This window comes from Felis catus, chromosome C2 (genome assembly GCF_018350175.1).
Source record: "Felis catus isolate Fca126 chromosome C2, F.catus_Fca126_mat1.0, whole genome shotgun sequence".
In the NCBI taxonomy this organism is placed as follows: domain Eukaryota; kingdom Metazoa; phylum Chordata; class Mammalia; order Carnivora; family Felidae; genus Felis; species Felis catus.
The window spans coordinates 25,569,877-25,594,936 of record NC_058376.1 but is presented as its reverse complement, the minus strand read 5'-3'; the positions used below and the strand labels follow the sequence as shown (position 1 = coordinate 25,594,936).

At 34.9% G+C, this 25,060-nt stretch overlaps 1 protein-coding gene across 1 annotated transcript in view; it reads right to left on the bottom strand.

The window, feature by feature from the left end:
- The window catches only part of TMPRSS15 (transmembrane serine protease 15), a 121,145-nt gene that overhangs the window by 37,208 nt on the left and 58,877 nt on the right, over nucleotides 1-25,060 (bottom strand). The window contains exons 13-17 of the mRNA XM_045036720.1: nucleotides 24,119-24,254; nucleotides 16,565-16,654; nucleotides 15,011-15,136; nucleotides 12,908-13,048; nucleotides 705-815 (exon numbers count right to left, since the gene is read on the bottom strand). Coding sequence (XP_044892655.1) covers nucleotides 705-815; nucleotides 12,908-13,048; nucleotides 15,011-15,136; nucleotides 16,565-16,654; nucleotides 24,119-24,254 — 604 coding nt within the window. The remainder of the gene's footprint in view (nucleotides 1-704; nucleotides 816-12,907; nucleotides 13,049-15,010; nucleotides 15,137-16,564; nucleotides 16,655-24,118; nucleotides 24,255-25,060) is intronic.

The window sequence follows — 25,060 nt, the reverse complement described above, 5'->3', positions numbered from 1 at the left end:
CTTAGGTTGAAAATGCAACTCTAGCCCCTACTATGTATGTGATCTTTGACAACCACTTAACTTCTCCAAACCCCAGTTTTCTCATGGCTAAAAAGAGCTAATTCTTCTTATGTTAAGATTGTTTTGCAGCAATCAGATACAGTGCATGGCATGTAATAAGCAGCACTAAGTATCTGCTTAGAAATAAAAGCAAGATATAGTGAAAGTGGCCACAACTCATTATAGAGGTTCGGAAGCAGATGAGACTAAAGACTCAACTAAGCAGGAGGAGAAGTAGATACTGAAGAACCAAGAATGCAAAGGAGCAAGTGTAACATAGTCAGTTATAAGTAAACATGAGGGTGCCTCCATATGCAGGCAAAGGAGTATCATAGTCAATATGGGCGGTGCTAGAGGGCCTGGTGTGGGCCATTGTCTCCCAGTACTACTTTATGCTTCCTACCTGAATATGGGTTGTCCTAGACTTAAAGTTACTAAATGTAGTCAAATTTAAATAAATAAGCTAACAATAAACAGGGGTCTGCTTGTTAATTTTTCTCCTAACCAGAGTGGCATCCAAGGTGCGGAAGTCACAAGGGGAATGATGATACACAAAAGGAACAAAACACATCCTGATAAATACATTTCTGATCTTTCTTTTACATTTGGAGGATCCAAGTGTAGAGGCTAAAGTGATGAGTGTTTTTTTTAAAATCAAAACATACCGCAATGTGCTTCATCTGAGCCATCCTTACAGTGTAGATGACTGTCACAGAGATTCACCAGTGGAATACATTCTCCATTCTTACACTGAAATTGGTCTTCCTTGCAGGGCTCTATGGGGAAAGAATATTAACATATAGGATAAAAAGGTGACAAATAGATGATCCTGTAATATCCATCCCATTTCTGCCTCTTTACACATCAACCTTTTACTACAGTGCATTGTTGACCTCGATCTAATATCAAGTGAGACTATATACACTTAGTTGCTCAGAACGCCTCCACAATAGTAGTGTCAAAGCCAGAGATGTGGCTTGAGGAAAGGGTGGATAAAACCTTAGACATCTTCTTTATTTTTGTTTTAATTTTTCTTCATACTTCTTTATTTTTGAGAGAGAGACAGACAGAATGTGAGCAGGGGAGGAGCAGTGAGAGAGAGGGAGGCACAGAGTCTGAAGCAGGCTCCAGGCTCTGAGCCGTCAGCACAGAGCCTGACACAGGGCTCGAACTCACAAACTGTGAGATCATGACTTGAGCTGAAGTCAGACACTTAACCAACTGAGCCACCCAGGCACCCCTAGGCATCTTCTTTACAGCAGAGCACAGAGCAGTTCCAAGGGATGGCTGAGAGGTCTAGGATATACCCCTCCCTCATAAACTCTGTTAGTTTCTCTTCAATAAACTCCTCCACCTCATATAAATATTCAAGCCTCAACCTTTGGAATGTTACACAAGCATAGAAGATCTGTTGATTTCGCCCTCCAAATGATACATCCAAACCTACATGATTTAAAAATGTGTGGGGCGCCTGGGTGGCTCAGTAGGTTAAGCATCTGACTTCAGCTCAGGTCACGATCTCACAGTCTGTGAGTTCGAGCCCTGCGTTGGGCTCTGGGCTGATGGCTCAGAGCCTGGAGCCTGCTTCCGATTCTGTGTCTCCCTCTCTCTCTGCCCCTCCCCCATTCATGCTCTGTCTCTCTCTGTCTCAAAAATAAATAAACGTTAAAAAAATTTTTTCGTTAAAAAAAATTTTTTTTTTAAATGTGAAAGTTGCCTTTTGGTGGGACCAAAGTTGGATGAGGCTGGATACTGAGTTCAATTAAATCATGAGTCAGGTGGGGAAAAGTAGTCACAAAGACATGGAAACTCTGCAATAACAGTTGTTTGAAAGGAACTTAAAGATGGGGCCCCAAACAAGTAAATCAGGATTGGAATTGGGAGAATATAATTTGCATGTGAAGAAATAGAAGGAAAATGAAGAAACTGGACAGGGAAGAAACTGAATGGATCTGCAGGCAGTTGGTGGTTTCCAGGATTTGGGTCATGCAAAAATAGGCCAACTGGAAATATTGTTTGAAGAAAGTGGTGCTGCTGTTTCCTGGACCTGTTTGTTTGATCTTACAGGGTTTTGCCTTGGGCGACTCCTCATGTCACAGGGAGAGAGGGGTTTGCTCCCTCAATGTTTTGTAATTATGGCTTAGGAGGGATAACTACATGGCAGTACTAGGACCCTGTTGAGGCCACATGGGATTTGACTTCCCTGAGAAAGGAGATATATAGTGGCTGGGTATGGAGAGGCTTAATGTTTCTTCCCCTATATTGTGTATGGATAAGCATAATGGGGAAGCAAAAGCACTTGATAAAATCAAGGAAGAGGGAAACCTGTATTTTGAAAGCTGTTATGAATATTAATTATAAATGATTATATTATTTTCAAGGAGCCACAATTCATGTTAAAGTAGGTTCAAAACTGAATTGTATTAATCTCCGTAGAGACTTTTTCAATTTATGATGACCACATGTAATAGTACTTGAAAGGAATCATTCCTGTTGTTTTAGAATCTAGGTTGTAGCCCCAAATCTGAGAGTACTGATAAATATTGTTACACTCTAAATAGAAGTACTAAATATATCCATACTACACTTAACTAAAAAATAGATCAAAATTGGTCTAGCAACTATTAACACCCATCACCTATTTCCAGCTCTATTTTTATATAAAAGAAGATTAAAGTTTTTTTTCTAAAAGAAGACTGTGTAATGTCCTTGAAGAAGAGTGGGAGAAGGGAATATGGTGCCATCCAGCGCACCAGCTGAGGAATGCTCCAAGGCAACCATTCATATTGAGTTGACTTAAAGGGAGAAGGCCATCCTATCACTTTCAGCCTGAAATTTTTTCAGCCTAAAGAATCACAAGGACCAGTGTTTCCATGGGATTAACGCAGGGACTTTCAGATTTTTTTTTTCAACAGATGTGTGTTTCTGTGTGCTTGTGTGTGTGTAAATGAACACAATTATTTTGTTCTATTCTATTCTAAATTTTATTCTATTCCATTTTATTCCATTCCATAATAAGAAATGTTTATCGAAACCAAATAAATCAATTTCATGATCCACTTTTTGAAAACAATCAGACTAAACTGAAGTATAGTGAATGACTTCACAGAAGACTGTGACTTTAGTTTCTTAAGGTTTGTGGGCTGTATAATTAAAGACCTATGTTCTCTTCCTATGTAATTAATTCAAAATCAGAAAATTAGACTGGAGCATCTCTTGATGGTAATTAGGGGCCAGGAGAGAGAGTGGCAGTGGAAAGAACCTACATTTTCTCCATGCGAGAAAAGTGTGTAAGTTTTTTTTTTTTTTTTTTTTTAATCAGTGGACACTGGATGATGTAATGGAGGGACAGCTGCCTTACAGGACAAGCAGGCTCAACACAAAGAAGTGGAGTGATGGAATCTGAGGTGGGTTAGGAGCTCAGCAGGGCTAGAGATTGGCTAGGAAGAGTACCACCCATACCTACAGTGCAGTAGGCCTGGGGAAGGGGGGTGGGAGAGGAATGCTCCGAAGAACTCACAGTTCTGTTCTACAAAAGAGCTAGCTAGCATTTGGCCAGGAGCCACTGTAGGCCAAAAGAAAAATACAGTGATGGTAGATTTTTCTTGCTTGCCTTTCCTCTGACACTACAGCTATAGGAAAATGGAAGGGAAAGAAAGTGAAAAATGAGTCAAAGGCAATATTTCTACCTCCTCTACCTTAAGTTATTAGGTTAGGTTATTAGTTTACAGAGTTGGGAGGTAAAAGAAACTTTGAACTAGATGATATTAAAGTTTGGATGCTGTATTTGACAGTACATCTTAATATCTAAAAGTGAATCTTAATTAACCAGTTAAGAAAATTTAACACCTAAAATAACTGGAAAAGTGAAGAGATCTGTCTGAAACATCCAGGGGCCAAAAGAGAGATTTGAAATAAAGTAGGTGGAGAAAAAGAAAACGTTTTCTGTTTACACTCTTGTTAAATCCATTCTTTAAATTGAATATACAATTTACTAGCTACAATATCTATATGCTTTGTTTGTTCATCTTTACATGCCCAGGGCTTGATCCAGTGCCTGGCACATCTGATAAAAGTGAATTAGTTTATGTCAAATGAGTGATATGCCTCAAAGATCAGTATGAACCCCAGTAATAGAGTTGACACAATATAAAGCAATCTTTAAAAGTACAATTTAAAAAATACATTTTTAAATTGGGCAGTTGATCTTCTAATGGTAACTCTATTGAAATGTAAAATAGGAATTGATTCCATGAATTACCAAGATAAAATATACTTGTTTGTTTTTGAATGGTGGCTAAAACATAAGCTCTGGAATCTTATGACCTTGGTTTGATCCGCAGTGTAGCTATTTTCTTTATGTTTATTTTTAACCTTGAGCAAATAAGTTAATCTTTCTGAACCTTAGTTTCTTTGACTGTCCAATGGGAATAAACAATATTATGTCTTAGGTATCTTATGAGATTCAGTTTAAAAAAAAAGAAATTTAGTATACCAATATGAATATATTGAATGCTCAAGGAATAATATTAACAGCAAAAAGAGTAACAACACTTAGAAAGCATCCCTTTCACTAACTTTCAGATAACCATATAAACAACAAGAAATCATACCTACTCTCTTTCTCTGGGTATCTTAAAACAACAATTGGAGCTGTTTGTACTTTGTTTTGAACTTTGAAGAATTCTATACTTTGCAACCCAAATCTAAGTTCCATTAATAAGAAATATTTTAAGGAAGACATGGCTGGTCTAGTTGTTTCTGTAAATCTTTACCCCATGAGAGAAGTACATTACATATATCAACCATAATACTATTAAGGATGTTCTTGTAAATGTAATTATCAATTTGTTTCACAAACACGTATTTTTTAACCAGATTAGTGAGATGATAAATGGGCGAAGACAATTATATATTCTACAAGCAAGCGTTAATATTTTAACTGACTTTATATTTTATCTCTCTACTATTGATTTTCCTTTACAAAGCAGGAAGGCTTAAAACTATGTATACATGTGTTTGTATTTGTATATTCTATTTTAAATCTATGCTTTGATACATATTATATTTATTTAAAAAGTTGATAGCCTAATTACATATCCCTTATTAAATACCTTAATATAGAAGGGTAGTCAGCATGAGTTATTTTAAAATTATCTCATTACTTTGTTTTCATAGCTTATTAAAATCATTATGTAAAAATTGAGTTCTCAATAGCAATAATTTATTTCACAGATAAGTTTATTATAATTTTACTCTTTTACTAGGGTAGTCAGGCTACATTCAATTGGAAAAGCACATGTTTGCCAAATGGAAATATAAATTTCTGAATGAAAATATGAGTGAATACATGCATAGAGATCTGAAATTGTAATTTATTTTTGTGCTGTAGCCTGAAGCTGTTAGGGTTATACCCTGTGAATCCAAAAAACTAACTTCTTTCTGTAAAATGGATGCATTGAATGAAAAAATACTGAATGGGACAAAATGATGTATTGTTGCTGACCTAAGTAGAAATTATAAATTCTGAAGAAAGTTGTGAATAAACTCTTTCAAAATTTTCCTTACATGCATGAACTGGATTCTGATTCTTTGCCACATATAACAGTTCAGCTTCATTAAGAAGTCTTTAGTCCCAAAGTGTAACTCTCTGTGGCCTCTGAAATCTTATGTCTGATCATTTTATGCCCATAGAGAGAGAGGGAAAAAGAAATATTGCTAAGAATTGAATTTTCCCATCTTCTTTTTATGAAGTCTCCAGTAGCCCTGCCTCGTTTAGTCAACATATGCTTGGCTTTAAATGGAACTGAATTGATCTCTAAGGCACATGCCACACAATCTGGGGAGGGCTCTAAACCCCTAAATGTAATCAGCTGCCGCTTCCACAGTTGCCTGATAAGCACTATTGAATTCCGAATTAAGACTCTGAGTATGAGAAAAGAGCAATAAGGGGACGTTTATGGGAGACACATCTTAATAAATCTATATTTCATATGCTCTAGTTTAATTTACAGGGAAATGTTAAAAATAGGATAAGGAAAAGAGATACAAAAATGTGTTATACAATTGCTTTATATTTCAGTTGAATGCATTGGAAGGTGCCCTTAAAATATCACACAAGATAAATGAAGTACATAAATGCTGAAAATTTGTGATATCCCTTTCATACTCCTTTCTAAAATGATCACCAAAGCAGGGCACCATATAAACAGATAAGTGTGCTCGAGCTCTCTTTCCATTATCAGCTTGATTATCTTCCGCTGCCAATTCCCTGTTTCTATAATTGCCTTTCAGTCTTTTGGTGTAAAAATCTCTCTGGGAGACTGTGCTGATGACGATTCATTCACTCCATTTTCTACTCCCCAACAGCATCTGTCCTGTGTCCAGGAGGGATGAGAAATCACATTCCCAGCATATTCACCACACAGTGATGGTCATGGAAGATTCCATTCTAGCAACGATTGGGAATTCTCTCTAAATGATTTATTTCTTAAATATCATAATCACAGCAACTGAAATCTAGTGAATGGGCAACTATGAATAACCCCTTCACCAAAAACTTGGTATCTGTTTTGTGTTGAAAGTAACAGATTGTGCTCTTTAGGCTTTTATCTTGAATAGGATTACTTGTAATATTTTTCAAAATCCTAGGTGTTATATTTATCTCATTATACAAATCTAATAAAAACCAGTAACTAATATTGTTGTTGGAAGAGATTTGTTGCCATATTCCTTTTCATAATCTATTCTCTTCCCACTTTTCTCCTCTCTTAAATGTTTTTAAAAGACCTACATTTGCCTAAAATTTTGTTGCAAGATGATTTCTTTTTGCAGACGGTGGAATGCCCAATAATTATTCTAATTGTTTGGAGACATGAAAAAAATCCATTTCCTTATTGATAGAGTTGTTAGTTATTTTATCTCATGAATTCAGTTGGTTTTACAGTTCATCTCCATTTCTTTAAAAATATACGTTTTATTTATTTATTTATTTATTTATTTATTTACTGATTTATTTTCTTTCCGTTTCTAAGAGTTTGGCTTTTTTAGATTCCACCTATGCAATATGTTGTAGTATTTGTCTTTCTCTGACTTATTTTATTTAGCACAATGCCTTCAAGGTTTATCCATGTTGTCACAAATGACAGGATTTCCTTCCTTCTCATGGATAAATAACATTCCACTGAATATAATATACCACATCACCTTTATCCATGTATCTGTAGATTGGCACTGAGGTTGTTTCTATCCTGAGGCTATCGGAAATAATGTTGCAATGAACGTGGAAGTACAGATATGTCTTTGAGATTCTGATTTCATTTCTTTTTCATTCTTACCCAAAAGTGGGATTGCTGGATTTCATGATAGCTTTTTTTTGTTCTTCTTCTTCTTCTTTTTTTTTTTTTTTGGAGAGAGAGTGAGCACAGGAGAGGCAGATGAAAAGGGAGAGAGAGAATCTTAAGCAGATTCCATGTCCAGAGCCAACTCGGGGTTAGATCCTCACACACATAAGATCACGACTTGAACCGAAATCAAGAGTTGGTTGCTTCACCAAACAAGCCACCCAGGCACCCCTGGGTTATATGGTAATTCTGTTTATTTTATTTTTTTTATTTTTTTGGAAGTTCTATTTTTAAGTTTTGGCGGAAACTTCATAATGTTTTCCACAGTGACTAAACCAATTTGCTTCTCATCAGTAGTATACTAGGGTTCCCTTTACCTCACATCCTCACCAGCACTTGGTTATTTATTACTTGTCTTTTGAATAATAGCCATTTTAACAGGTGTGAGTTGACGGCTCATTGTAGTTTGATTTGCATTGCCCTGATAGTGAATGATGTTGACCATCTTTTCATGTACCTATTGGCCATTTCTATATCATTTTTTGGAAAAAATGTTTGTTCTGCTCTTCTCCTCTTTTTCCGAAATTCAGATTGTGTGTTTTTTTTTATTAAGTTTTTAATTTTAATTGCAGTATAGTCAACACACAGTGTTTTGTTAGTTCAGTGTTGTGTTAGTTTCAGGTGTACATTATAATGATTCAAAAAAATAGGGCGCCTGGGTGGCGCAGTCGGTTAAGTGTCCGACTTCAGCCAGGTCAGGATCTCGCGGTCAGTGGGTTCCAGCCCCGCGTCAGGCTCTGGGCTGATGGCTCAGAGCCTGGAGCCTGTTTCTGATTCTGTGTCTCCCTCTCTCTGCCCCTCCCCCGTTCATGCTCTGTCTCTCTCTGTCCCAAAAATAAATAAATGTTGAAAAAAAATTAAAAACAAACAAACAAATATAATACTTTTTTCATAAGTTCTTTCCATGACATCATTCTTGGAAAAAAATTTGGGAGGCCCTCTTCTCCAGCAGAGTAGTTATTGGGTATTTTCTTGCACTATTTTAAGATACTTTGAAGAATTGAGCACTTAATTCTTTTGCATTCAAATATAGATGATATTGATGCTTATACATTTAATTATCCACAAATCTTAGAAATATAACCATATCGTTTTAAAAAATTTTTTTTTCAACGTTTTTATTTATTTTTGGGACAGAGAGAGACAGAGCATGAACAGGGGAGGGGCAGAGAGAGAGGGAGACACAGAATCGGAAACAGGCTCCAGGCTCCGAGCCATCAGCCCAGAGCCTGACGCGGGGCTCGAACTCACGGACCGTGAGATCGTGACCTGGCTGAAGTCGGACGCTTAACCGACTGCGCCACCCAGACGCCCCTATAACCATATCGTTTTTAAGTATCATCATGAAATGAGTAATATATTGTTGAGAGTGCTGCTATAAACATTGGGGTACAAGTGCCCCTATGCATCAGTACTCCTGTATCCCTTGCGTAAATTCCTAGCAGTGCTATTGCTGGGTGATAGGGTAGGTCTATTTTGCATTTTTTGAGGAACCTCCACACTGTTTTCCAGAGTGGCTGCACCAGTTTGCATTCCCACCAACAGTGCAAGAGGGTTCCCATTTCTCCACATCCTCTCCAGCATCTATAGTCTCCTGATTTGTTCATTTTAGCCACTCTGACCAGATGGATGAAGAAGATGTGGTTTCTATATACAATGGAATACTACTTGGCAATGAGAAAGAATGAAATCTGGCCCTTTGTAGCAACATGGATGGAACTGGAGAGTGTGATGCTAAGTGAAATAAGCCATACAGAGGAAGACAGATACCATATGGTTTCACTCTTACCTGGATCCTGAGAAACTTAACAGAAACCCGTGGGGGAGGGGAAGGAAAAAAAAAAAAGAGGTTAGAGTGGAAGAGAGCCAAAGCATAAGAGACTCTTAAAAACTGAGAACAAACTGAGGGTTGATGGGGGGGTGGGAGGGAGGGGTGGGTGGGTGATGGGTATTGAGGAGGGCACCTTATGGAATGAGCACTGGGTGTTGTATGGAAACCAATTTAACAATAAACTTCATATATTGAAAAAAATGAGTAATATATGAGGCTGATCTGATTTTTAACACATTTGAAAAATGATTATATTTATTTTGCTTAGAAATTTGCCAAAAATTTTTCCTCTTGAATTTAAAAATGTAAATAAGAAATTTTATAATACTAATTACTGCTTATTAATATTTTACAGACAGCAGTAAGACTTTGTGATTTTTAGTCATTTAATCAGATCCAAAAGTTTTTTTTCCCTTTATAGCTTCCCCTATTAGTTTCAACTGGTTCTTTCCCTTTGGGAATGTTCATTATTTTTAAATCGTAGCTTGGTGTTTTTTCCTGCATCCTCATTCTAGACTTTCACATCTTTCCAACTTTTTATATATTGTTTTTGCATTCTTTTTTATTTAAAAAAATTATGTTTGTTTTTGAGAGAGAGAGAGAAAGAGAGAGAGAGAGAGAGAGAGAGAGAGAGAGAGAGAGAAAGGGAGACAGAGAGAGGGGGAGACACAGAAACCAAAGCAGGCTCCAGGCTCTGAGCTGTCAGTACAGAGCCTGACCAAACGGCAAGATTATTACCTCAGCTGAAGTCAGACGCTTAACTCACTGAGCCACCCAGGCACCCCTGTTTTTGTATTCTTGATCATGCTTTTGTGCAGCAATTATTTGTGGAAATGTGGATATTTTGGTGCTAGAGTATTTGAATTGGTATGCAAGCAACCAAAAAACTGTGCCTTTTACACCATTAACAAAGACTTCTAATCAAACCAGAAAAAAGAATTTGGTTGTGCTAGAGTTTAAACAGGAAATTCCTCTGCCTCAAATAGCCATGGTTTTCCAAATATCTTAAGGGGCAACTAATTTGTAATATCATTTTTGGGGGGCAGTGTTCAGCAAGATATTAGGAGCTAAAATTAAATATTAATATTTTGTAAAAAATTACAAGTCATAATTTTAGGCATAAAAATAATGTTGAAACCATTTTGTGTCTTCTACTATTAGCTAAAGTTCTTTATTATATCATTTGCTTTCTATTAACAGTAAGAACCAATTAGGTTTTATCAATAATACACATTCAAAGTCTTTTTTACCTTAGAAGGACTAAATATTATATACCAAAATTTCCTTATCCATGTCCATTATTCATCTACACTTTAAAAGTATCATCAGAAAGTCAAACTATTAACCTAAGTTAAATCAAATGTTGGATTAAATTAAAATATTAGGTTCACTCACAAACAGAAAAAAACTGGAATAAAATACTGGCAGACAAATATAGTTACAATAGTAAAATCAATAACAACAGAATTATCAGAGAACAGAATTAGTAGCTTAATTCAAAATGATGGTCTCTTTTCATAATTTGGCTACTGTTAATAATGCTGCTATAAACATTGGACACAAATGTCCATTGATTGATGAATGGATAAAGAGGATGTGGTACACACACACACACACACACACACACATATACACACACTGCAATATTACTCAGCTATAAAAAAGAATGAAATCTTGCCATTTGCAGTGATGTGGATGGAGCTAGAGACTATTGTGTTAAGTGAAATAATTCAATCAGAGAAAGACAAATACTATATGATTTCACTCATATATGGAAGTTAAGAAACAAAACAAATGAACATGGGGGAAAAAAGAGAGAGAGAGGCAAACCATAAAACAGACTCTTAACTATAGAAAACAAGCTAAGGATTGCTGGAGGGGAGGTGAGTGGGGGGATGGGTTAAATAAGTGATAGGGAATAAGGAGGGCACTTGTGATGAGTACCATGTGTTGTACGTAAGTGGGGAATTACTAAATTCTACATCGGAAACTAATATTATGTTGTATTTTAAATAAATAAATCATTGGAATTTAAATAAAAATCTGAAGCTAAACAAACAAAAAATAAGACAAAATGCTAGTCTCAAAATTGCCTTGATTAATATTTTTCAAACAGTGATATGATTCTTTACTAAGTTAGTTCCTTATTATATGTATGTATATATCATACAAATATATATGTCATAGAAATATATATTTATAAATGTATACTTACATAAATATATAATATCTGTGCTATTTTTTTTACTCCTCTGAAAAATAATTATAAGTATGACTTTAAAATAGTCTTAATTTATAAAATAAAAATAATTTAAATCCTGTCATTTTCTCCATTTTCTCCTTTGTCATGGACTGTATTTTAAGATAAAAATCGAATTTTCGGTAGATCTCAAAGTCTTTATTCCCATCGTTTTATATTACATATTTATCACAGGTTGAAAATATTCAAATCGCACTGCAAATATTCAATTCACTAATTGAATATTTTGATTGATGCATGTCACTGTTGCTTACAAGTCACAAGTCGCTGTGTCTAAAGCCAGTCACAAAATCCAGAAGGGCAGGTCAGTTGATTGGGCTACCACTCACTCCTACCTAAGTAGGTTGGCTAATAACTGATGCGGCTTATTTTCATGGCAGGTTGGTAGACAAGATACAGATCAAGTTTGCAGTAAATCTGAAAGCATTCAACTTTCAGAGATGCAGTCAAAGGTTTAGACCAGTTGTAAGTGAAGGAACAGATATTTGCACAGCTGGATCTGAGATTAGATAACAAGCCAGATGAGGATCAGTGCCTTGACCCCTACCTCTTTTCTAGACATTATGGTCAAAGACAAACTGACCACAATCTCCTATGGAAAGGAAACATAGATAAAGGAAATGACATATATTCTGTCTTCCTGACATATTATCCCCTTGGAGAGGACCACAGAGTTGTGGGTGGGGGTATAAGAAAAATCACACTCCAAGGGGAGCAGCAAGTGATCACAAATTCACTATAAATTGTCAAATGCAAAGAGTTATACCATATCCTCTATCTGTGCTCATAGAGATACAGATACATGATAAGCAGGCAGGCAATTTTGTTTTGGCCTGCTGATTATGTTATGGTCTAATAAAAAATGTAGGATTAGAAGATTATATATGCCAGTATATCAGCATCAAATTCCTTCATCCTTCACGGCAGCAGCTTTACACTGGTTTGTCTTTAAGAAGTTAGTGATGTTAATTTTTTAATTGGATGTTGTTGGAATCCAAACAGCCCACTTGCCTGACTCCCCGCTGTTCTCTGAAAATGCTTTTGGCAAATGACGTGACAGATAATCCTCCTTCCTCATAGTCCCAAGTACCCTGCTTTTAACATTTAAAATGGCCCTCTTCAGTGAACAAAATTCACGACTCTACACCCCAGAGAAGTACAAGTAGGTCTGCTGAAAATATGGATTCTTTCTTTGAACCGACTTAAGCAGCAGTTATACAGATGTAAAGGCAGGAAGAAAATCTCATAAAATGAAGACAGATGAATGTATTTGAATGCAAACAATGAAGTAGTATTTAGGCTTCAAAATACTGTCTGGTTGTATCGTTTTGCTCCAAAAGTTACAATTCAACATGTAACCTTAAGTGCACATACCTGGAATCCCCAGGTAGTAGCCAGTAGTGAAGTTTGCTTTAAATCCCCCTTTTGCCAACAGATCGTCAGTGATGAAAAGCACAGTCATTCTACTGGTGGTTGAGAACACATCCTTTACTGGACCAGGCCCTGTGTACACAGCTGCTCCAAATGAAAACAAGATAATTATTGAGGGGATTCTTTGAATCTAGAAGAAAATAGACTCGTTTCTGTCAGTTCCACCTTCTAGATGTATGCTACATGCAGCGTAGCTTGCTTGGGAAGCGACCACATATAAATAACTATGCTTTTTTTTAGATTTTGGACACTGCTTCTAGGAAAGCCTACTTCTCTATTGATCTTTTCCACTATTGCTGTGGCTCTATAATTTAACGATGAATTATTTATATAATCTGGCTTAGCACCACTACTATTCAAAGCTCATGTTATCCCAGAAGAAATGATTATATGTCTGTTTTAAAGACCTTTAGAAAATAATGGAGATTATAGCTTCCCTTAGTAAATTTTTGTCCAAATTTATTTGGTTTTCTTTTGTGTGTGTGAGTTGAATCATTAAACTAAGCTGAAAGATTGGATTAATTAGAGACAGATAATATAAACCTAAGTTATGTTTTCAAAATGTTTCCCACTAACCCCTGGGCTATGGGGGTTTCACAAATAATGAAATACTCTCTACCACACAATAAAGACTTAAGCTAATTAAAAATACGTTCATATTATTAGATATTTTATGTATTAGAATCCCCTAAAGTGATTGTTTCAAAACAGCTTCTTGCCTAAAATTTTGAAAATTATGATTCTGGGATCCTCTGGAATTCTTATTTACCTTTCAATAATTAATGTAAATATTAAGAGGTGAAATGACAAAAAATAATTTTTCTTAGATCATAAGAACACTGAAATTTTCATTAGAGGGGCAATATAACCTAAACATGGGAAAATAACTCAAAATGTGTTCATAACTATGTATATAAAAATCAAATTTGAAGTTCCTCAGTTCTTATTAACACTAGCCTCCCAGCCCCACCGAGATTTTCATTGTTGATACGTTCTTTGTGTGGCTCTCAAAATCTTCTAGGAAGCCTGTACGTTAGAACTTTGTGGGATTTTGCTGAAGAACACTGTGCAAGCAGCAATGGATTAGTATTGCTGGGAACCCTCCCCACCACCCTGCACCTTTACTGCAGAGAAAGTTCCCTCTGGTCTTCTCCATTGGGTGCAGTGTTCATGTGATTGCACCCTGATTGCATAGTTACCTGGTCAGACTTTGTAGGAAATGATTAATAAGAGTCCAAAGCACAGTTAGATAAAACACTTTTACTTGTGAAGTGTGTTGTTTCATGCATTCCAGTTGACTCTATAAGCATTTTCATAATTTAATATATCACTTATCAAGAGACACTTTCTTAAAATATTGGTAGTAGTTAAGTAAGATAATAGCTATCACATTTGACTGATAGATTTTTATTATGTTACCATATATTTTATGACCTACATACAAGAATTTCCTCTAGAATAGTATACTTTCTCCCATGTTTATTAAAAAAAATAGTAATCAATAGAAGTTAGGGAAAAATTAACTTTGATCAATATTCGAATCATTTTCAGATACTTATATAGAAGCAGCTGGTACTAGAGACACAATCAGAGTAATAATGAAATGTAAATAAAAAATCATAAAACATTTTTGCATAAAAACACAATTTGTTCCTTTAGTTTGAAGTGAAACAAAACTGGATTTAATAGCTACTTTTGGAAATATGATGTATACATAATGCATATTAAACTGAGTAATGCATGTTTTTAGCTCTTAGTCTCCAAGGTATAATGCTCACTGTAGTGAATTAATATAGCTGGTAGAAACTACTCATGCAAAAATATTAATTCTGGTTTGCCAAGAATGCTCAAGAAGAATATTACTCTCTCATTATTGCAAACACTCTCATTTTGGAAGCTCCACATAAAATTTGACATGTTACTCTGCTGTTGTAATGTCATTTTGCTTGTTGTAAAAGACTGATTATTTTTATTGGGAAATGCTTTCTCTATCATTCCAACATCTTGAGCCATACAACCTTCACAATACTTAAATTGCAGACTTACCTAAGAGCAAAGAATCATCTCCTCTACCATCTCTGATTTCCACTACATCTGCAATATTTTCTAAGTCAAATTCTTGAAAATGAAGTTGTATATTCTTTCCCTGTTGTGCATTTAAATTCCAAATACCTTAAAAGTAAAACATGACAACACAGTTTAGAACACACTTCTTTTGATTTCCCTCAAAAGCTTTACTCCCTTGAGAATTTCAAATTTCTCTGAACTTTCGTATATTAGGTAAATATCATGTCCCTCCACAGCACCCTGCCTTTCCTTTTATTGTTACACTACCTTGGGTATTTTGTAAAGCCTGATAATTTATCTACATCTTCATCTAGACCGTGTCATGTTTGTTTCTTCTTTTCTCATTTCAGTGCCTAACAAAGTGCCCAATAATATTTATTTAATAAATCAACAAATTTAATAAATTTATTCAAATTGTTCTTTTAATATTCCACTGATGTTTCAGAAATTTTGGACCATTCCTTTGTACAAATGATATGTTTAAAAGATGTCTTCAATGTGGAGTAGAGATGATAATCTCTGGTTCCCCCTACAAGTCAAATTAGATTCATGGTTGTTTATTTTTTTGGATCAGATAAGCCCCTAGAATAGTGACTTTATTCTCCTATGAAAGTGATATTTACTTATCTCTGGGTCATTTCAAGGAAGAAAAGCTGACATTTTCTAACAACACATTTTTCACTGTCATTAGAGCATTTCTTTTACTGGTAGATTTTCCCATTTAGATTGGTGTTGCTATCTTAGATGCGGCCATGTGAGGAACATACCTGTTTCCCAGGCCTACTGAAGTGGAATATTTGTAGGATGGGCTGGGGAATTGGCATCTTTAACATAATTTCTATGCAGTTTGAATGAGCTACTCTACTTAGAAATATTGACCTAGATATAAGCTCTGTTCAGTTTTAGCAAACTATTCTTCCCTCTACACTTAATGATTTTCTAGTGAATCCTCATTATTTCATCTTTTATACTGAGAAACTAGCTACCTGACTCTAGCTGCCTGCTTTATTGACACTGGTCTATATTTACAAAAGGTGTGGATGTCACAGTTGGCCCTTTACTTTTTGCACTTTAGCTGACTTTATTCTATGAAATTGCAAACTTGTTATATATAATATAGACCTTGTATGTATAATCAAGATGAGTGATTAAGAGAACAGTATCTGGAGTAAGGTACTTCTACTTACTGGTTTTATTAAATTTTTAAATTTTAGAATTATAATAATACCACCTGCTTCAAAGAATTATTGTAAGAATTGACTGAAACAGTATATTAAGCACTAGCACAGTGCCTGGCATGAAATAAATGCTAAGTAAGTTAGTAATCATTATTGTTATTGTTGCTATCATTATATTATGCAATATTATAGATGTGATAGTTGTAGTCAGGTTTGGAAAATTTCTAATCCACTTTGCTGTGTCAAGGTGGGAATCTAGCCTTGATATATATATATATATATATATATATATATATATATATATATACACACACACACATCTGTTTCTCATGGCTTGGGAAAAGAAACGACTCACAAAAAGCCTTATTAGGGTAGCTGTTTGGAAAGTTCATAGAAGTGAATGTTGTATTTGGCTCCCACAGTTCAAAAGGTCCTCCACAGTCCGCTGAAAAGGAAATAACAAAAAATCATTAGTAACACAATGCTTATTTCAGAGAAATAATATTATATCTTAGCAAATTTCCAATTATATTTCTTGGAATACTGATTTTGACAGATAAAATGCATAGCGTGTATAAAAGAAAACCTTGCAACTTAAGTAATGAAAAACTACAGGTAAACTGGTCTCCTTACTGAAGAACTTCTCAAAACATTAAATATTCTTATGTTATTTATGAATCTCCAAGAAGGCATAATAGTATGCAGCATTTCCCAAAATTATTTGGGTAAGGAATAATTTTTCTGAGCATCTTTTATAAATAGGCTTCATGAAATAAGGTATCAGATACTCCTTGCTATAGAAAAAAAAAGAATCTTTATAATAGAACAGATCTTATATCTGCCTTTCTGAGAAGGGCTAGTAAATGACTCATTTGGCCATTTCTTACGTTTTTTTCTTTCTTTTTGTTTTTCTACTATTTTTCCTTTCTTTCTTTCCTTCTTTCTTTCTTTCTTTCCTTCTTTCTTTCTGTCTATCTAGCTTTCTTTTTTTCAGTAGAGAGGAAGCCTCATTGTTCTGTATACTGAGTTGTTTTACTGTCAAGAACGGGAGACAAACTGAAACTTCACTTGCTAAATAATTGGCCTACACTGATCTGTACTTAACATTGTCTAGGAGTCAAGTTGAGGAAACACTTATTAGAAAAAATAGAGCACAGGTATCCTAGTGAAAACTAAGATGATTTAAGTAGGCATATTAACTTTATGAAATTCTTAACCTATTTTAAATTTATCCTCCTGCTTAGGAAGAAAATTCTAGAGTAATATAAAATTTTACCAGCTAGTTTAAGTATCCTTATTCTATCTTATTTTTATTAGCATGTTACATTTAAAATCAAGAGGATAAAAGTAACCTAATTCTAAGGATATAGGAAACTGAGATTAAGTATATATTTTTACTGTTATTAAAGGCAGATGATACTGAAGTTATTTACTCCCAATAAGATAAAAATCAGATAATAGGAGGGATAATTAAATGTCTCTATATCTACAGCAGTGCCTTCAGTCATACCCTCTTCTTTGGCCCCTCTTTTATTTCTGTTTTATTTTTTAAAATTTATTTTATTTATTTTTGAGAACGAGAGAGAGTGCACATGGGGCAGGGGGAAAAAGAGAGGAAGAGAGAGAATTGCAAGCAGACTCTGAACTGTCAGCATGGACCCTGAAGCAGGGCTCAGTCTCAGGAAGCATGAGACCATGACCTAAGCTGAAATCTAGAGTCAGACACGTAACCGACTGAGCCACTCAGGCTCCCTCTTTTATATGTTATCTATCTCATTTATGTAGATAATACATATCTACATGTATTCCTCTTTTATATGTTATCTATCTCATTTATGTAGATCTTTACAATTCATGTGCTTCTTCCAAATTTGCATGCAATGAGCCTCTTAGGTTTGCATGGCATGATGTATACGACTGGGCGGAGAGGGGCAGTTGCTGTGGCCCAGTAGTAGTGTTGCCATCCCATCCTGTTTTGTAAGGTGTGGAGCCTGGTCTACCTTACACACTCTCCTGGGCAGGCTGGGCCAGATCCGGATGAGCTTAGCAAGAGTAACATAATCTCTTATAAAACGTTACCATTTGCACATTGTTTCCATGCACATCGTCTCATCTGGGAGGGAACATGATGTATAAAAGGAAGATGTGCTGGAGCTGGTGGATTAAATTTTTGCCCTGAGTTAGCTACTTGTCTTTTTGAGAGTTGGTTTTCTCATACATAAAATAGATATATATTAGATATTTTCAGGGTTGTTTATAAAAATTAGACATAATTATGAAAAGTGCCTACACATTACCTGGAATATTCAGTACTAATTTCCAATACATACTTGTGGGTTAGGTAATTACTTTTATTATTTCAATTTTAAGTGGAAATAAAAGCATTGGAGATATTCAGTTACTTGCTAATACTGTACACATCCATTTAGTGTCAAAGTCAAGACTTCAGTTCATCTCAAGCTCATCCCTCAATATGTCTTCTGATTAAGTTGATTAAACCCTGCATTATTTCCACTGTCTGGTCTAAGCTATAGACAGGGTTTGACTGTGTCTCAGTAAGTGCCACTTGATGGTAGGTGACATAAAACTTGTTGGGTATAGACAGAAAAAAGGAGGGTAGAAAGGAACACAGATGAAAGTACTAACAAGTAAGGTCAATTATGGATAGATCTAGAAGAAAGAAAGTACTGTACATAGGTTGTTGAAGAAAATACTTAAACGAAAGAAAGAGTGATAATGGGGAAGAAGAGCAGGTTCTCCACTGGGCAGGAGGAAGGAAAGGCAAGAGGATTGTGTGCTCCCATCTCTGAGGCTAATACTCTCCTTGATTATGTGATTAATTGTCCAGTAAAGATTTCTGAAGAAGGATCTATGGCAATACCTCCAACCCCACTAACATACAACTCATTTAATTTTAATAATTCTTAGTGCCATGAAAATCTCCCATAAATCCTCTGTGAAACTAATGGGAAAGGGGGAAGTATAATTGCAGGGGCAAAACTAACATTGCAGATTGCAGATTGGGGAAAACCAGTTCTTCCCATTTCACAGATTTAGACGTGGCCAGTGGATTTGTTTTTGTTTTGTTGTTGTTGATTTTAAACCGTCATTCATATTTTCTTTTCAAGGAATAGGAAAATCTCAAAATGTATTCTTCTAACAGAGTAAAAAGCTGACATTTTGGAGAAGGGATTGAATTTTCACATAACTGAACACAACAGTACGTTATATTAGATATAGATGAGTAGGTAGGACTTTAATAAATACACAACTAGAACTAAAATGTTGTCAAGCATAATTGTGAAGCCTGTCAAGGCAGACAGTTCACTTAGCATTTCTCCACTAAATAGAAGTCTTAGAAATTCATTATTCTGAAATACTTAAAAATCCCTTTTTTGAAATTCATCTCACGTATAATTTCATATCTAATAACTCAGATATCTCTGACCCTTGGCCTGATATGATATGTCAGTGACTCTGTATACATATGATAGTAAGGAATTGGAAAAAGCACTTTCAGCCATTCTAAATACGAAGACACAATGTATTTTAAGAGTGGTGTTGCTATAGTAAAGACACAGCTTCTTAATAGAGGGGCTGAAGACTCATAAAACATACTTTTGGGTATCACAGTCATACTGTGTCATTAGATAAACTCTCTCCACCCAGAGACTAAAGAGTTAAATTGTCTGGTACAGGGAACTCTATTCATTTACAGTTGTTAAATTTTTTTCTTTTTCTTTTTCTTGAAGCTGTTCTCTCAAAGATTTGTATTCTGATTAATTCCTTACTATGCCAGCAGGGATTTTCACTCCATACAGTATGTAAATAGCATGCAGTATTTTGCAAAGTGGTTGTCAAGGATAGATATTTTCCTTGAGGTATGTCATTTTTAATCCATGCTGAAGCCTCTGACGTTCATGAGATATGTGTCAGTGTGGGGTGAAAAAGAAAAAAGCCCAGCTCTCATTTACAAGAAGAAGGTTCAAATTAAAGGTATTTGTGGAAAAACAATAGATGCACCTTGAGAAATAGTATCTCTCATTGATGTTTAAATAATGTTAAAGTCAGCAATTACTTTTCATCATCATAGTAATAGACAAGTCTTACACTATTACATATAACACTTAAAAAATTTAGGTTGTAATATAAAATGGAGTCTCCCATGAAAATTTTGTGTTTGGTTTCTCAAAATTTATATTCCATTCATATATTCTAGTGACCTATGAATGCATGTGAGTGCAGTTAATATGGAATTTGCTAGGGATTTAAATATCAAGTCATACTAATAATATAAAAGGCAAGTAGCTCTGCTAGAATATGAGCCTCATATAATTATAAGACAAGTAGATAGGTACCGATTCATTTCTATAGAAATGAAGAATTTAAGTTAGATTATTTAACTCAAAGTATAACGTCCTGTCTATGAAACTTTGCAAATTAACTTTGATTTGGTCTTTGGACATGGAAAATGGCCTAAATGATGGCCAAATAGAGCAAAATTGTGGAAATAAAGAGTGACTATTAAAATAGCTGAAACTATGGCTTATAATTTTTTTTTCTTAAGTAGTTTTAACAGTCGCAGAAATAAGTTAGGGACCTGGAGTGTGGATTTCTTTTTGTTTATTCTTATTCTATTTAGTAGGTATCTTGTCACGAATCACCCAAATTGTGTTGCAAGTTGACATGATATTTGTTTAATGGAATGTGTACTTTTTACAAGTGTTCTCAATACAACCCCCACGCTTAAATTATTTGTGTTAATGTCAGAGGGCAACAATTGTAGAGCTAATGCAACAGCAAGTGATTGAAGGCACAAAATGGAAGAATCCCTGTACTTATGAAAACTGAACTTAACAATTCTCCAAACTAGGCACAATGTGGATGCCTAGGAACAAAGGAGGAATTTTGCTAGTCAGCTACTGGTCTGGGATTATTTTCTTATTTAAATGCTCTATAAGAGCTAAAGAAAGGCTATTAGCCAGTCAGCCATGGTTTCCTTTTATTCCTGCTTAAACAAATCAGTGATCTGGAACCAGAAAAGCTCTGCTCAAATAAGAATTTCACTGAACCAATTGCAAATGGCATTAGAATGAAATTGTTCAGAATGCATTTGATGGTAATTAACATTTTCTGCTGTGCTAAATATTGCCCTGAAGTGAACCATTTGGAAACTGGAACAAATATACTTTGGGAAAATTCTAAAGTTTATATTTTAAAATCAGATAGGTCATTCTACCGTTATAATATCCCTATTGTTAAAATATGCAAGGATATCATGCTTCCTTGACATTGAAGTATTATTTTTTCTCTTTCTGACTAGACTAGATATGAGGACTGAATGGCTTATGTAGTTAAAGTTTTAATGTGGGAAATTATAATGAAGTTTTACTTGTATGTATGCTATTATGAACAAAAGTTATCTTGCATTTTTGATTTCAGATAATGATGAAATTATTATTTTAAAAATATCAAGCCTATGAAACTTAATTCCACTGGAAAATTTTTCTTGACCACTTATCTATGAATAGAGAAACACACCAGCAGAAAGGATTATCAAAATTGTTTTTAAATGATTGAAATATCAAAATAACAAGATGTTGGGGCATCTAGGTGGCTTAGTCGGTTAAGTGTCTGACTATTGATTTCAACGCACGTCATGATCTCATAGTTCCTGGGATCGAACCCCCTGTCAGGCTCTGTGTTGACAGTGCAGAGCCTGCTTGGGATTGTCTCTCTTTCTCTTTCTTTCCCTGCCACCCCCTGCTCTCTCTTTCTTTCAAAATAAATAAATAAACATTAAAAAAAAGGCAGGATGTTTCTAATATTTGGTATCCATAGGAATTATTTATCAAACCAGTAGTAATTTTAATAATTAAAATGTGGTGGGTGTTTTTGCATCAGAATGTTTTATATAAGAATGTAATATATAAGTTTTATAGACAGATAAGGTGTGGGCTACCAACAATGAAGTCAAACAATTATTTTTAAACAGTGCTGGATAGCCCAAACTATTGTATTCATGGTGGTTTTTTCTCTATCCCATCCCTTCCTTCATTTCCAAATCTTAGTTCTGGTATCAAAATTTTGTTTTACAAAAATGTTTGTGTCACAAAAGAAATTTACAGTCAACATAAAAAGAAAGAGAGATCGATCGGTTCAGGTCTAATAATATTTATTGATCTATTTGTGTGATGTTAAGAACCAGTCAGATAATTGTGAAGCAAAGGTGAGTAAGAATCAGAGTTTGGTGCCATGAAAGTCACTCCTTGACACAATCTTGTGGCCAAATTATTATGTGAGAATGCGTGCTACTTTTCTGCCTTTGTTTCAATTTTATAAGTGTTCTACTGTCTTAATGTTTCCTTAAAGACTTCTCTAGTTCACACGTTCTTCTCCAAAGTCTATCACTTACTTTTCTAGTTCATTACTTTTAGGGGTACATAATTATATTTTGTCTTAAGTATTTATTTACATAGATTATATTTATTTTTTCCATGTATTGGTTACTGCTATGTATTACATTTGTTATGCAATGCTTTTTACATAGTAGATATTTATAAAATTTGAATAAGCGTTTGAAATATTGAGGAATTTATGTATAGTCTATTCAAGCATCTAAACCTGTTAATATGAAAGATGGTAAGAGTAAACTAGCCTTTTGGTAGAATGTAAGTACATTCACTATGGTGGCATGGAACCAGTGTGACAGTGTATATGCTCTTAAACACCAGTAATTTATCTTTAGAACTTTTGAGTTGTTAAAGCCCCTCATCTGAAAGTCTGCTTTCTTTTTCTTTTTTTAAGGTAAAGATTGAAAGCAGAAAAACATGTAGTTTTGGAAGTAAAATCAAATTTGGATATGTTCTCCAAGTTGATTTGCTGGTGTGATTATGGGAAGAGTTTCAAGTGCACTTGGAAGGAAATGGGAAATGGAAAAAGTGCTGTCTGTGGGCTCAGATCCATGGCAGAAGAAAAACATCCATGAGGTCTGATACAAGCAAAGTTGTAGAGCTAGCTCAGCTTCCAAGTACCATAATCCAAAGAAGGATAAAAGGTATGTTTTTTTTTACATCAAAACTGCAATGCAGTGAAGACATCTCAATAAAGGCAATACCTGTTTTATATAATTTATCATTGTACCTTTTTTTTTTCCTGCCAAATCCTGTAGTCTGAAAGTAGTATGTAGTTATGGTCTCCTTTGACATGCTAAGATGGATAGTAATGCCCCTTTTTCCTCTGAAATGTCATGTTTCCAATTTGTATTAAAAACACAGGTAGACACAGGCTCCTTTTGTTTTTTTTTTGTCTTAAAAGAACCCATAAGACAAGGGAAATCCTGGTCACTGCTCAGCTGAAACACGTTAGTGGCCCCATGAAGGGAGCACATTGCAGGGCCTTATGAAGGCATCATTTTAGGATAAAAATCTTTCATGTGATCTTGGTGTGTATAGTCAAAGTCCAGGCCCAATAATTACTATTAAATTATTCCAGAAAAAGGCTGGGTGGGTTTCAAGCTTAACTAAACTCTTCTTGAGATCTAACATCATTTTTTAAGAAGACCATGAGAATCTTAAGTTTTTTTTCCCCAAAGATTCTCAGCCATACCACATGGTCAATACAGCCTTAATTTGTATTTTAGTGAAAACAGGATGGAAATCAACACCTTAATTATTAAAAAAATATACTAACATTATTATAAATATTATGCATAACAAAGTACCAAATGATTTCTTTATGAGTGTATGCATAACATGTAATATTTTGTTAGCTTCCATTTTACTTATATTTTGAAGTCTTAGATTTTCAGTGAAAAAATATTAGACTAAGATAATTTAAAAAGTCAAAGGAAGATCTACCTGAAAATATTAATGATTTAATTGGTAAAATACATGTTATAGTTACTTACTAGGAAGTTCTGGTGGAGCAGTTGGGACCAAAGTTGGTTCTGGATAAAGACTCACATTGCAAATCCCATATGTTAGGCTAATGTCATCCAAAGCTATATCACTCAGGAACTGGTTTTTAAAAGCATTAAAAGCAACCTGCAATTCAGAGAAGGATATGAAATCATTCTACTCTAATCTTCTCTGACTTGGTTCTTGTGGCCCAACATTCTCTGGAGAATCAGTATTACCAACTCTAAATATAAGAGGGCAAGTGTCCGTACAATGGAATATTGATAGATCATGCTCTTTTATAATCCTTCTTCTGAGTCTACTCCTTTACTTATGTCCACTGGTATCTTTCTTCTGAGTTAGGCAATATTGTCACAGTTTCTCCATGTCTCTGTCTGTCTCTCTCTCTCATGATTTGTCATACTCTACTGGATTCTGCCACACATCCACATTTTCTGGCATTTTCTTCTCACAGATTCCTCCCTGCAACACTATTAGAAATCCAGGTAGCTGTCTGTCTTCTTATTGCATACAAACCCTAAAGGGAAGACACACCAACTGAATAATTTAAATGAGAAAAGAAAGGGACAAGGGAAAAATGGGTATAATATGATCATTCAGGGCCAACTAGTTCTGATATACTTCACCCAGAAAGCTGGTGTGAGATCCTGTGTGAGGGTAATGCCCAGAGGACACAGACCCAGACTTGGAAGAAAGTTTCAAGTGGTCAGATGAAACATATAAGGTTCTTAAGGACAGTGAGTATTTTAGCTGAACTTTCCTGGATCCTCTTCTGTAGGAAAGACATAAACAGAATACCTGCTATATGCTAATTGCTATGCAAGGCACATTGTATACATTATCTCATTTAATTCTTTCAACACTATTATACAGTCATCCATTCACGCATTTGTTCATTCATCCTACCTACTTTATGCTAGACATAACTCCAA